General features: G+C 44.5%; 1 protein-coding gene across 2 annotated transcripts in view; it reads right to left on the reverse strand.

The window, feature by feature from the left end:
- Window positions 1-1,018: 1,018 nt before the first annotated feature.
- Window positions 1,019-14,746, reverse strand: part of NFKB1 (nuclear factor kappa B subunit 1) — a 316,199-nt gene continuing 302,471 nt past the window's right edge. For both annotated transcript variants that reach the window (XM_078676072.1, XM_078676073.1), the window contains exons 23-24: window positions 3,678-3,840; window positions 1,019-2,839 (exon numbers count right to left, since the gene is read on the reverse strand). In XM_078676072.1, the coding sequence (XP_078532198.1) occupies window positions 2,667-2,839; window positions 3,678-3,840 (336 nt within the window). In that variant the 3' untranslated portion in view covers window positions 1,019-2,666. The remainder of the gene's footprint in view (window positions 2,840-3,677; window positions 3,841-14,746) is intronic.

Consider the following 14,746-nt stretch of genomic DNA (forward strand, 5'->3'; position numbering starts at 1 on the left):
GATAGCATGTGAGCTGGATGACGCCACCCTGCTCTACACTTCAATTGGATTACTGAAGTTGGTGCGCCGGCTCTGCAGAACCCTGACCACAGGACCTCAGTATGTAGGATCACCAAGCCACACCCACTCTGCAGAACACCCATGTAGAAAATACTGCTTGTGGGGCAGACATTTTCAAACTATTCAGCATCCACGTTTCATGTGTTACAATGCAATGAATTTGGGACTAGGGTAGATTAAAAAAGCTTGATAAAAGCTGCAAGTGGGCGAGCCATATAAGGCCTGATCCAGAGGCCTGGCTGTGGGTCACGGTCTTCTTGGACCCTTGAGATCAAAGCTGGCCGAGCTTTAAGGTGTCTTCTGTCTGCCACATATGCTATCCCATCATGCATCAGATTTGTTTTAAAAACAATACATGAGCCTTTGGTGTTACCAAGGAGCGAAAAAGAGGTAGCCATCTAGTGCATGAACTGTATGTGAAACTAGAAACCCTCGCCCCAATCCTGGCTTCCTCACTTGATCAAATTGTATGATCCTTGGCAAACATTTTATTTTGGAGAGCCTCATTTTTCTTCGTTATCACACGAGAGCACTATCCAATATTGGGCAAAAATAATCTGATGTATTAAGATGAAAAAGTTCTGCATGCCAAAGACATACCCTTTTTAATTTTAAAAAGATCATCATATATTTACATAACGTTTGTTACATAACTTAGATACCAACTATTCACAGGACTCGGCTCGTGCATAGGCTCTTCGAGCCTAGCCAGACCCGAGGCTGGACTCTCCCTGTTTATTTGTTGGCTCGCCCACCTCTAATGAAATCTCTCCCTCACTGGGAATGCTGAACTTAGGAACAGAGCGGCAGCACATTTAACCCCTCCGCTGCTGCCGACGTTCAGCGGAAGTTGCGTGCACTACCTCGGTAGTGCTGCACACGTCCGTTGAACGTCGCGGCCCCGTCAATTCAATAGAATGTTCCGCAATAGCGCGGAACGTTCAGCGCAGGCAAGGGGTTAATAGCAACAAAATAAAGGAATCTGCCTCAAAATTCTAGGAATTAGGAAATGATCAGCAAGAATTAATATCATTGGAAGTTATCCCATCAGTAAGACACCAGTAATGGTTATAAAATAATTGTGTAGATGAAAAACTGCGTCGAATATATTTCGAATGACTCTACCGAGATAGTGCCTGAACCCCAAATAATGTAAGCGTGTTATGTTGTCAAGACTATCTGGGATGGTAGAAAAGGTGGAAATATGGATCCGTTTAAATTGTTGGTAAAAATTAGGGATTGATGCCCTAGCGTTTAGCTCGTTCTAAAGTTGTTATGCTAAAGAAAATCGCCTTCCACTCTCTATTAATATTATTTTTTGAAGTGCTAGGAAAGGGGCACAGGGAATCTGCTTTGCTTAGTAGCCTGCCCGCCATTGGCGGGTGTGAATGTATGTGTTGATATTTTTATCTGGTAGACTGCAAGGTGGCCGCAATACTGTCATGATGATATTGCAGACGATTGGTGAGGATTTGAATTTTATTCTTAACTCTATATTTGATTTGGTGCGTTCTTGAGATTAGGGTGATATAAGATTATCTGGGCCACCATGGACCTGTTTTTTTGCCTCTTGGCAGCATTGTGTAACATGGTGAGAGTTTGGCGATGCTATCTATAGTTTAAGCTACAAATATAAAACGAGTGAGGGCTACCCTATCTATCTCCTGATTTAACACAAAATCACAAATTTGTTTCTAAATGGGCAGCTTTTCGACCTGGGGTTTATACATACAAAATGTTAGTTTTAAAATAATTTCTTATATTGCAGTGATTTCTACTGAAACGGGTATTATCGTATGCTTCACGTCGTTATTTCAGATCGAGATATCATTTCTGTACATTATTATGTAGACGATATCTGCTGTTCCTTCTGTTTGACAAAAAAAATGCATTGCATTGTCATTCCAACCGATGTAACATACCACCCGCATGTGTGCATATAGTAGTAGCCGGTGCCATGTATGTCCTTGTTTGTGGGGCTGTGGGTGTCGCTGCTCTATTAGAAGACAATAAATATGCGGGCTGCAGAAAAAAACCTGAACTCCGCCATTCACCGAATGGTACCTATATGCACGCGTTCCCTATAGCTTGGTACTGTCCTCTGTGTCCGAGTAAATTCCACAGTCTGCATCAGAATTAAAAGTGTGACGAGGGGCAGATGTACACAAAGATGGATACCAACACAGCTACCAATCAGATTTGTAGAGAGGTATTTCATTTTGCCAAGGTGGCTCAATAAATATGTTCTCAAGAATAATTGTTAAGTGAAATTGTCTTGTTAAAATTTGTAAGTCAATAGGTCTTGGTGATTGATTAAAAACGTCCACATACAGCCTTCCAGATTTTTCAGTGTTGACACCACTGTGGTGTCACCTTTCCTTCCAGGCTCTGTGGAGATTGTGAAAACTCAGCAGACAGACTTCTTGGCGCTCAAAAACAGGTGTACCCATGTTGAATGACAGCAGCCCGGGTTCGCTGAGCGCCATTCGTGATCGGATTTGTTAAAGTGTAAGCATGCCCATCGGGCGTCAGTGCGCTATTTTTATATTTTGTGGCCAATCCACCCGTCGGATATGGTCGGTTCCAGGGAGTTCGGTCTCATGGGCTCAGCAGGGGTGAGTTACTGCGCTCCTTTCCGGAGTCAGTGGCAACTTTGGCTTCTCCACATTCGGCCCACTCGTCAGAGACTCCGAATAGGACAGGCTCAGTCTCCGAAAAGAGGTCTCCACGCCACTGTCACACATGCTGTCGTCCTGGGCCTTAGGAACATACATTTCACCTGAGAAGTTAAAAACAAAAACACAAACATGAAATGATCTCGCCACATACACACAAAACAGTATTTGGAATGGGTGGGGAATTTCACAACATGGATTGCCATTGATCCCCGAGGCAGAAGCACAAACCCAATGCACTATCTGGTGGGGTCTAGTAGTGCCTAAAAAATGGAACTCGTCAAAGCAGTCTTTGCACCTTGTTAAGGATCTAAAACTTTTGTAAAGCAGAATTAGAGCACATTTAAACCTCTCTCCCTTCCGACACTATTAAAATGGATTCAAAAAGTCCATAGTGTAACATTGCCAACCTAATATAGCTCCTCCAACAAAAACAAAGCGCTGGTAAATCTGTGTCCCTAAGAACCAGCACTCTCCTGCTGAAACCACACAAATTCAAAAAGAAAAGAACATACAACCGCGCCCTCTCGGTTCTGGCCCCAAGAATTTGGAACGCTCTTCTGCCCGATGTCCGTTCTAACCCTTAGACCACCTCACTCAAAATACAAGTCAAAGGACTTCTGAATAACCAGTTGCAACAATTGTCCCGAAGACAATATAACTAATCTTTTTATATCCTAGAGACAATACGGCTATCTCATTTGCTCTAGACATTTTCGGGATGGAACTTATGTTCTCGCTACATGTTCCTTATGTTTGGTTTTGCTCTTATTGTACTGGGGTTGGTTCACTACAAATGTTTAGGACGTTTTACTTGCTTAGTGACTAATCATATCTTTTTTCTGATGTACAGCGCTCTGCTACCCTTTTAGGGCCATGTTCGCGCTTTATAAAACTTTACAAATAATAAAAATAAAATATACAAATATTTTGAATTTGTACCTATCTGTTCTGATGTGACTGCCGGGGACACGTAACCAGATGTTTCCTGCTTGCTGAGTTCGACTTTGGTGCTGGAGATCGACTCCTGGACGATCTGAACCGCCTCTGCATAATCCATCAGTCTCAAGGCATCTAAAAGTTCTGCTATTGTACCGCCAGATACCTGTGAAATGGAACGAGAAAGTATTAAAGCACATAGTACGAGGCCACAGGTCATTGAAACTTATCGCAAACAAAAAAGTATAATGTTGAATTTGTCAGCAATGTCTTGTTGTCAGGGTCAGCCTTCAGCACTTGCGAGCTGGGCCCACGCTCAGGGCACCAACCTCCAGAGCAGTCCTACTACGGCTTATGTCCAAAGAAACGCTTGAAACACTCTTTACTGACCGCTGCTTATACCATTGTTTGCTTTTTAAGAGCGTTTTTCATGGCACAACTGAATATTGCCTCTTTCACCTTCCTCCTAATCCTACTTCCTAATTTTCAATGCATAGACAATTAACCCCCTGGCTGCGGCCGGAATTCTGCGCCTGTGCGGCACATTCCGATCGCGGGCGTGGTCATGACTGGCCTTTGCTCACCGAGTGCCCCTGACAGAACCAAATTTGCGGCGTGCTTCTACTCGTCTTCTTTAACTCCTTTGGTGCTGATGACGGCTCCCGGTCGTCATCAGTTACGGTGGGCCTGTCTCCATGCAAGTAATTTACTGAATTAGTATCCATAGAAGATCCATAGCTCACGCAATACATGAAGAAATATATGCACACACTAGCCTTTAGTGACAAGTAGCCTTTGCCCTGATGACTTTTAGAATCAAGCAACATGTTCTCCAAACACAAGATATCAGATACGCTATAGGTACAGGTCGTTCTGACATCCCAGACTTCAGTCTCCTCTACTAGTGCTAGAAGTCAGCGCCCCCCAGCTCTCCCCAGTTACACATCATGACTTGTTTTGCGCGCACCAGTAGGTTAAAGGTTCCAGCTGCCCATGAAACCCCCTCCATGTGTCCACCCACTTATGACACTTCTGTGACGTCTACATCACACACCTCCGTGCACGCCCTGTGCACGCCTTCTTTTACGCCCATATGTTCTTATCTTTCGGTTGTCACTTGTTACGCCTACTGTATTCAATGCAACTGTACAGTTCTACTATATATATTGTATGATGTTAATGAAATGTGGAGAAAATGTCCCTTCCTGAACCTTAGTAGGTGATGGAACCCGATATCCATTGGCTCGAGCCACTTAATTAAAGCCCGTATGACTCAGATACCACGGACTCTGCCTCTTATTTATTGAGCTATCCTTTTCATTTAATGCATAGAAAAATAGTACCGGTAATTTATTTATTTACCACATAATGGCGCCCGAATAGGAACAAGCCCCTTCCCCACGCGCCGGCGATGTAACGCAGGCCCCCTGACCCTTCTACAGCCGTGACGGACCCCTTCAGCGCGCCTGCAGGTTTTCCTGCTTAAACTCCCTCAGGCCCACGGAGGAGATGGAGACTGCGGTCCGGCATCCAGACGAGGCGGTGAGGAATGCGGCGAGTCCCGACCAGAGCCCAAGCCGAGAGAGCGAGGTCCGAGGTATCCTGAGGCCCACCTGTTTCCGAAGCCCGAAGCGCATGCGTAGTGCGTAGCAGTAACCAGACGTCGTAGCAGTCCGGTCCAGTCCAGTCCGAGGCATTCAGTTTTGCTTCCCGGTGAGTACCGTTGCTGGGGACGCATCTAGACGGGTTCATTAATTTGTGCCCGGTCCAGACGGGTTTGGGTACACAGATCCGGTCCGACGTGTTCACCTAGGTGGATACGGTATGACGTGTCTCTTTATGAGACCGGTATGTTCTGTACTGTTTTAGCAGTGCATCCAGTAATTCTGTTTTTTTGTATAGTCTCTCGAGATTTCCAGTATTATGTTTTCGATGTATTATGTTTTCGATGTACTAGGTAGTATCTGTTCGAACTGTTTTTAATGTGTTTTTGATGTCGTGGTATGAATGATTTGTTTTGCTATTCATTACTGTGTTTATTGTGTTCAAGTCCAAGTACGTTCAAATATGCCTCTGTTTTCAAAGTTACGTCAGATAAGAACCAGAAAAGGGATACTCGAAGAATCAGTTCCTGTCCCACCTAGGGACAGTCCCGGACATTTCATGTATCATAAACATGGCTTAGATGCCATACTGTACTTAGACTTATGGGTAGATAATACCAAACATCTGGAAGAGAAATATAGATGGCCTGTTTCAGGAACTTGGGATGCCGAGTGCATCATGAGAGTAGAGGAAGCATTATGGAAAAAGAAAGCCAGACAGTCCCAGAAAGATGCCATAGAATTGTGGCGTAAAGAATCGCATAAAAGAACAGAAAAAGAATTCAGGAAAGCAGAACTAAGTAGGGAATCATCAGAAAAAGCCCAAGAACGGGAACTACTAGAAGAAGGTGAACGAGTTAAAGCAGAACAGTTAGATAGACAAAGAAATGCCCTTATTAAAGGCATGTATCCCCTACTCGCCGAGGGCTTGCCTAAGGCGACCCCGGAAACACCCTGTAATTTACCGCCACCATTGGTCCCGACTAAGCTACGTCATAAACCGACCGCAGCTGAAATTTTCCTTTCTTCCTATTTAGACGACACTGTCCCAGAATATGCTAATCCGAATCCTACCCCGTCTGTCCAACCTCACAACCCTGTTAATAACGTAATCACTGTTCCACCAGCCACTGGTCCCGGAAATCCTTTTAATCAGCCAGTAACTCAGGACCAACCCACATTACGTATACCTACTGTACCAGTCACATTACCAGCAACGTCGCACACAGTATTAGTTGACGATTCAAGTTCAGGAGCAGCAGGGGAAGGTATCCCTATCACCCCGCCTCAAGTAAAACGAATGACGCTGAGAGACGCAGCATTACAGCGCACGCCAAAAATGGCTACATACGCAGCCCTCAAACAATACCTTACTGATTGTAGATATGACCCAGTGCCAGGCGAAGATCACATGATATTATATTCCGTACGTCTACGACGAGTTGCAAGTTATTTGGCTATCATGCCAGAAATGAGGGAACATTTAGACAGAATATATCATTTCATCAGAACAGGACAAGGACTAGAAAGTATTCACGAAGCTATGGCACTCAGGAAAGTAGAGACTCAAAACATGATCTTGCAGTTTTTGATAAACTGTTTAATAAGAGAACAAGACCAGCCTGGTAAAGATAAAGACGAGATGAAGGTCTTGACAAGATGGAGTGACAACATAGCAGACGGAAAACACAGTAAACAAAGTTGTATAGAAACCATGTACCGAAAGATTCGTAAAGAAATTCTAGGCATACACGAAAGGGAGAAAGCAACAAGAGGAACCGAGAAAGAGAATGACCCTTCAGACGAAGATGTAGACATAGAGAACCCAGACAGAATAGCGTATGTCGGTAGGACGAGACCTTTTGACAGACACACACGCCTAGAATGCAAGAAAACTTTTCTTCCTCCCGTACCAGAACAGTGTTCTCTTGAGCATTTATTCCAAGCTACCGATAGAGTTTTGAAACAACGAATAGGTTACAGTGAGCTTAGTACCATGCATGAACAGGAACTAGCCCGATCAGCAGTTCAATGGACTAGTGATTCTAGCACATTTTCAGACGAAGTAGTGGCCCAAACATTTCTGAAACTTTCCCCAGACGAACAGCGACTGGTGGGTATGTACATGATCCAGCACCTCATTACACTGTACGAAAGTCAGCATTCTGATCCAGGTCCCCTATATAATGTATTGGACGAGTTACTCCTAAACAGATGGAAAGGTCTAGGTACCGATTTGATTAATGTCATTCTAGAACAACGCCACAAATACAGAACGTTCCTGACTCCACATTTTGTTCCTGTTCCACCCCCAGTAAGGAAGACATTTTACATAGATAGACAGAATCCCTTGCGAGAAGTCCATCCTGTTAAAGGAACGGGAGGCGCGCTCGAACGAGTATTTGTTTACACCCCTCTAACGAAAATAGAACTACTGGAAATGAAAAAGTTAGTGCCCTGTCACGATAAAGATCCAGCAGGGTTCCATCATGAATTAAAAGACATGCTCCGCATGGGAGAATACACGTATCCCGATATCATTAAAATGTTAAAGGTCCTGTTGCCTGCGGGCATATACGAAAAACTTAAAGAAAAGGAATGGGAGGTGGGAGAGAAAAAGATTGACTGGGCAGAATTAGAGAACGAAGATAACACACGAGTTCCTGGTACTGGTCTCGGGGAAAAAGCCAAAGCATTGCCAGAATTGTTAATACAAGTTTTGCCAAGATTATTAACCACGAAAAAGGAAGACTGGGATGCCATCTCAGCCTGTAAACAGAAACAAGACGAAGACACTAGTGATTTTTATTCCAGATTTGAGAAATGTTTCATTATTAATAGCGGCTTGAAAACAAGTAGTGAGTCGTATCCACATCTTTTTGTTACCAAATTAGTAGAGAATTCTTTACCACAAGTTAAAAATCGAGTACTGAAAGTTGAGAGTACCTGGCAAGCTAATACCCCGTCCCAAATGTTACAAATGTTACAGTACCACCAGAACCGAATCAGAGAAGAACAAGAACACGAAAGGAGACGTATGAAAGACACGAAAATGAAAGTACTGGTGGCACAGTCTGTTCCAGTTGATAGTCAGAAGAGGGGTACGACTCAGACCAGTCATTCTGCAGCTCCCGTTAAAGGGACATGCAATTACTGTAAACAGCCAGGTCACTATATAAACGAATGTGCAGTTCTGAAACACAACATAGCTACTGGTAAGACGAAAGAGAGACCGCGTCCTCCTAGACAGGAACATGTTCCACAAAACACGCAACCACCGCAGAACGCACAACAGACAGTAACAGTACCGCAGCCTATAGCTGCCACACAACGCGTTACACAGCAGATGTACCAGTACGCACAGTCAGATTATCCAGAATATCAGCAGTATTCATGAAACAGCCTAGAGAGAGAGGTTGGCTTGCCTCTCATCGAGGTTCCTGTAGATCAAGAGGGTCCCTATGTACACAGCCAAGTATTAGGGAAAGACAGAACGTTTCTGATTGATACAGGGGCAAGTAGGACTACCATCAGTCATGACGAGGTTCCAGGGGCCCCTCTCTCAGGCTCAAGAAATGTTTCCCTGGGATTTTCAGGAAAGCCTATTGTAAATGAAATATCGAAACCAGTTTCCCTAGAAGTCGGTCCATTGTCCCGAACTACAGACTTGTTACTTACGAAATCATGTCCAGAAAACTTACTTGGTATTAAAACATTGAAAGAATTGGGTGCAGTGATTTGCTGTTCTCCGGAAGGAGTGAGATTGTTTTTACGTGATTTTAAAGGACATTATGTATTAAGAGATTTTGATCCAAGATTACTGAATGTACCACAGCATTTATGGGCGCAAGGTCCAACTGATGTAGGTTGTATGCACATTACACCATATCGTGTCACTCTGAAACAAGGAATTGTACTACCGCGAATCCGACAATACAAGTTGCCACCTGAGGCTGTAGCAGCCTTATCAAAAATCATTGACGAGCTCATTGCTCAAGGAGTGGTTGTAGAAACTGACTCCAATGTGTGTAATTCCCCGATCATTCCGATTCTTAAACGTACTGACCCAAATGCACCTCCAGTTTATCGACTAGTGATTGATCTTCGGGAACTTAATAAATGTATTATACCACAGTACCCAGTGGTTCCAGATATCTCTTCCCTATTGATTCCGAAGCAGCGTTCTTTACTGTTATCGATCTCAAGAACGCCTTCTTTAGTGTACCCATCCATCCAGACAGCCAGTTCCTTTTCGGATTCTGTTTAAATGGAAGAAGCTATAAATTTACACGTGCACCTCAAGGGTTCACAGAAAGTCCCAGTATTTACAGTCAAGCACTGAAACGACAACTAGATAGTATTCACATGCCAACTGACACTGCCCTGCTCCAGTATGTCGATGATCTATTGATCACTGCCCGTACAGAACGTGACTGCGAACGTGCGTCACTGACAGTCTTGTATTTTCTGGCAGAAATGGGGCACAAGGTGTCCCCTTCGAAACTGCAATTCTGTGTCCAGCAAGTGGTATACCTTGGACACTTGCTGTCCAGAGGGGTAGACAGCTGACACCTAACCGTATCCAGTTGATTGCACATCTTCCACAGCCCAAGACACAGAAGGAGGTACGAGCTTTTATCGGCCTCACTTCTTACTGCAGACAATGGATCCCTCAGTACGCATATCTAGCCAAGCCACTGATACAGTTGGCAACACAGGAGGCAGCGACATCGACTGTCCTCCCTTGGACCCAGGAACACACACTTGTTTTCGAAGACTTAAAGAAAGCTTTATGTCAAGCACCTGTTTTAGAGACACCAAACTACAGCAAACCTTTTACACTTTTTGTCACCGAACGCGATGGTACAGCATTATCTGTTCTCACACAAGACCAAGCAGGACAACACAAGCCTTGTGCTTATTTTTCTAGCACATTAGATCCAGTAGCCCAGGCTTTGCCTGCGTGCCTCAGATCAGTTGCCGCCACAGCTTTAGCTATCATTTATTTTTAGCTATCAGACAAAGTGATTCCATAGTGTTAGGACACTCCCTGACAGTACAGGTTCCCCACTCCGTGGAAGTTCTTTTAAACCGAACACAGACTCAGCACTTGACAATTGCACGATTGACAGGATATGAACTGACACTGTTTCAGCCACACATAGAGATCAGACGTTGTAACATATTAAATCCTGCTACACTGTTACCCTCGATTACCTCAAACCCTGCAACACATGACTGTGTGGAAGTTATTAACACCATGACGAAGCCAAGACAAGACTTGACGGACATTGCATTATCAGACCCAGACCTGACACTTTATGTGGATGGTTCATGTATGAGAACAAGTACAGGAGAGTTAGTAGCAGCATATGCAGTAACTACTGAAACTGAAGTTATAGAAACATATCGTATTGACACCCTGTCTGCTCAAGCAGCAGAGCTCATCGCTCTGACCCAAGCCTGCATACGAGCCAAGAACCTGAAAGTAAATATATATACAGATTCACGTTATGCATTCGGAGTCGTTCACGACTTTGGAGTCCTCTGGCAAGAAAGAGGGTTTATGACCTCTCATGGAGCCAAGATCCAGCATGGCCCCCTCATTCAAGCTCTGTTAGAAGCAATACATTTACCTACAGCTATAGCGATTATGAAGTGCAAAGCACATACGAGAGTCACTGACACCATTTCCCAGGGTAACGACCTGGCAGATCAAACAGCCAAACTTACAGCTCAGACTCCAGACATTCCAGCTGACACGACAAAGACAGACGTTTCAGTCCCGACAACTTGCATGACAGTCAAGGATCCTACACAAGATGTACTAGACATACAGACACATGCTACTCCAGACGAAATCAAGAAATGGTCTGAACAAGGAGGGGTCCAGACAGATCAGGGATGGTTGACGAAGGGAAAAGCCACATGGTTTCTCCCCGACTCTATGGTTCAAGTCATTATTAATACAGCACATAGTCCAGCACACTTAGGAGAAAAAGCCATGTTAGACAGCATCCAGAACCTCTGGTTTAACAAGCATTTACGAGCAGCAGCGAAGCAGAAAGTACGTACCTGCATGATCTGTTGTCAGTTCAATCCAGGTAAAGGTGTCCCCGTGGAACAAGGTGGATTCCATCCTCCTGACCATCCTTTTGAAGTCCTCCAGATGGATTATATACAGATGGATCGATGTCGAGGATTCAAGTATGTCCTCGTAGTTGTATGCGCTTTGTCCAGATGGACAGAAGCATATCCAGTCCCAGATTATACTGCCGCGACCACTGCCAAGCAGCTGGTACGTGAGTTTTTCCCTCGATACGGTTTACCCCGTGTCGTGTATTCAGATAATGGACAGCCATTCTCGTCCGAACTCATGAAACAGGTATCACTTCTGTTAGGGTACCAGTGGAAATTCCACTGTGTACGACACCCCGAGGCAGCTGGCCTCGTCGAGCGCCACAATCAAACTCTGAAAATACGAATAGCGAAGGTCTGTGCAGAAAAAGGTGTAGATTGGATGGTAGTCCTGCCGGTTGCCCTCTTCTATATGCGAATGGTCGCTCACTCCAGATCTGGATTGTCACCCTATGAAGTAGTTTTCGGTCGTCCCCCAAACATGTGGGGTACACCTATGCCTCGTAAAATCACCGATGTTGACAGTAACATGCTGACAGATTACCTAGCTTCCTTGATGTCTGCACTACTCTCTTGTCGTTCACAGGTCGCGGCTGCCTTTCCAGACAACACCCAGGTGAAACCGCACGAGGTCGTTCCAGGAGATCTAGTTCTGGTTCGGAATTTTGATCGTTCAAGTCCTCTAGAGCCCCGCTGGAAGGAGCCAAAACTCGTTCTGATGACCACAAGGACCGCCGTAAAGCTAGAAGGAAGAAAAGGCTGGCTCCATTCCAGTCACATCAAGCGTTTCCATGGACTGTGTCCAAAGACTTTTTTCAAGGACTGCCCCGATACTGACTCTAAACTTCCCCTGTTAGAGAAAACTCCGCAGCAGGAGTATAAACTGAAACTAAGGTCTAGTAAGTCAGACAGCGTTTAATTGTTTAAGTCCCCCTCGGGTGAAGCGGTTAGACAGGTTTCTGACATGTATGAGATAGACCCACATAGTGAGAGAGATAGACGAAACGTCAAGAAAACGAAATATTGTAAAAGTCTACGAAGCAGATGTATCGTTACATTATTGTTTATGTTTATTCTGAGTCTTACGATCACATGTATAAGTTATATGCTACATGTATTTTTTCCTCCTCTTGGTTCACATTCACACTTTTCCTCTAATGATACTGTAGAGCACACATTTAGTGAACTACCCCCTCACGAGTTGTCCTATCGACTTGCAATGCGCAACAATACTTTTATTCGTATGTTACACTATTCACATCAGACCAGCAATGCCACTAATTGCTGGGTATGTGGTCGACTTCCCCCTTTCCAGACAGTGAAGGGAGTTTTGCCACTCTTTCCCTATCCGTTTTCACACAATGGTTCGTGTGGAGCATGGTTTGCATTAACGTCATCTTTAGACGACAAGTCCACAGCTTCCCTTCTGAATACAGTCATGAATGAAACCTGTTTCCCAGACAAGGACGGTCTTCCCCATAGGACAGGGATAGATTTAGAAAATGAAGTATATGATCTAGGTAATTTTTCCTCAAACCTCATGGTTTTGAATGTTCAGTCCGAGACCAATTCAGACTTGCCTTCTATAACAGTTCTACCAGTGAAAGGCGAATTATGTGTTAGAAAGAATGGTTCAGTACATCTAGGACACAGTGATTGTACTACTATGGTCGAGTACAGTGACAGTGGGAAGTCTACTTTCAAAGCTTCACGTCATTCCTATTTTATATGTGGTCAGACCGCTTATGTACGTTTGCCCCTAGATTGGGATGGAACCTGTTACATTGCATTCCTACTGCCACCAGTTTTCCTAGCCCCATCTGATTATCACCGAAATACCCATCTAGTACACGTCAGACATAGAAGGGAGATCGAGTCCCCAATTGTCGATCAGACTGAAACTGCATGGAACAGTATACGGATTTCAATAAAGGTTTCTTTTTCTTCTTAGGTCCTGTCCAGAATAGTAAATTAATACGCAGGTTAACCAGAACCCTTGAAGCAGTAGTGAATGAGACTACTTCCGCCCTAGGTAACTTAACAGAAGAGCAGTCTGCTATGAGATTTGTTGTTCTTCAGAACCGCCTTGTCCTTGACGTCATTCTGGCCGATAGGGGCGGAGCTTGTAGAGTCATCGGATCTAGTTGTTGCGTTTTCATTCCTAATAACGCACCGTCTGTGTATTCAGCAATAACTAGACTTCATAAAATAGCTCATCAGCTACACCAGAATCCAGGCACCTGGACTTGGTCCGGCTGGCTCTGGAGTGTAATATCTGCATGGGGATGGAAAGTACTGTCATTCCTGGGATTAGTAGTAATGATCATATTCAGTTGTTGTCTCTGTTTACAATGTGGCCCAGCGATTTGCGGCTTGTGCGCTACATCTTGTATTCCACGTCCACGATCCCATTCCCAAATGAGAAATGACGAGCAAATGATGCTGTATGAACAGATAGATGGTCTCATGAATATTGATGTTTCCTGAAGGGAACGTAGGGAACAAGGAGGGAATGAGGAAAATTGAATTTTGCCCTGTTATGTGTCCCTACGTGTTCCCCAACTTGTAATATATATGCATGATCGCTATGCATTTTCCCTCCATGGCCGATAATCTAGACGTATTTGCAGTTGCGTCCAACGTTAATATGTCAGTTATCCAGTCCTGCGTGAAAGCAACGTGAATTAGGCTTTTAGGCCTATGTTGCCAACGTCTTTACATGGTGCACGTTAAATCATCGAGATGCACCCTTTTCTAGGCCCCACAGGATCCGGACACCAGATTCAGGCCTCAAGTCTCCTGAAATGCTCCGAGAGATGCAGCCCCGCCCGCATCCCTGACCCTTCACTTACTTCCTGCCAAGCAACGCGGTGCCCGGCTCGGCCTGGCCTGCCTGCCAAGAATATGTTATACCTACAGTTATCTGTTCAGCTCCCCGGCTTCACATTCCTAGCTAACGAACAGCATAAACATATCCATCTACAGTCTAGTCTTCCTGTCTCCATGCAAGTAATTTACTGAATTAGTATCCATAGAAGATCCATAGCTCACGCAATACATGAAGAAATATATGCACACACTAGCCTTTAGTGACAAGTAGCCTTTGCCCTGATGACTTTTAGAATCAAGCAACATGTTCTCCAAACACAAGATATCAGATACGCTATAGGTACAGGTCGTTCTGACATCCCAGACTTCAGTCTCCTCTACTAGTGCTAGAAGTCAGCGCCCCCCAGCTCTCCCCAGTTACACGTCATGACTCGTTTTGCGCGCACCAGTAGGTTAAAGGTTCCAGCTGCCCATGAAACCCCCTCCATGTGTCCACCCACT

Source organism: Lissotriton helveticus, chromosome 2_1 (assembly GCF_964261635.1).
Source record: "Lissotriton helveticus chromosome 2_1, aLisHel1.1, whole genome shotgun sequence".
Taxonomy (NCBI): domain Eukaryota; kingdom Metazoa; phylum Chordata; class Amphibia; order Caudata; family Salamandridae; genus Lissotriton; species Lissotriton helveticus.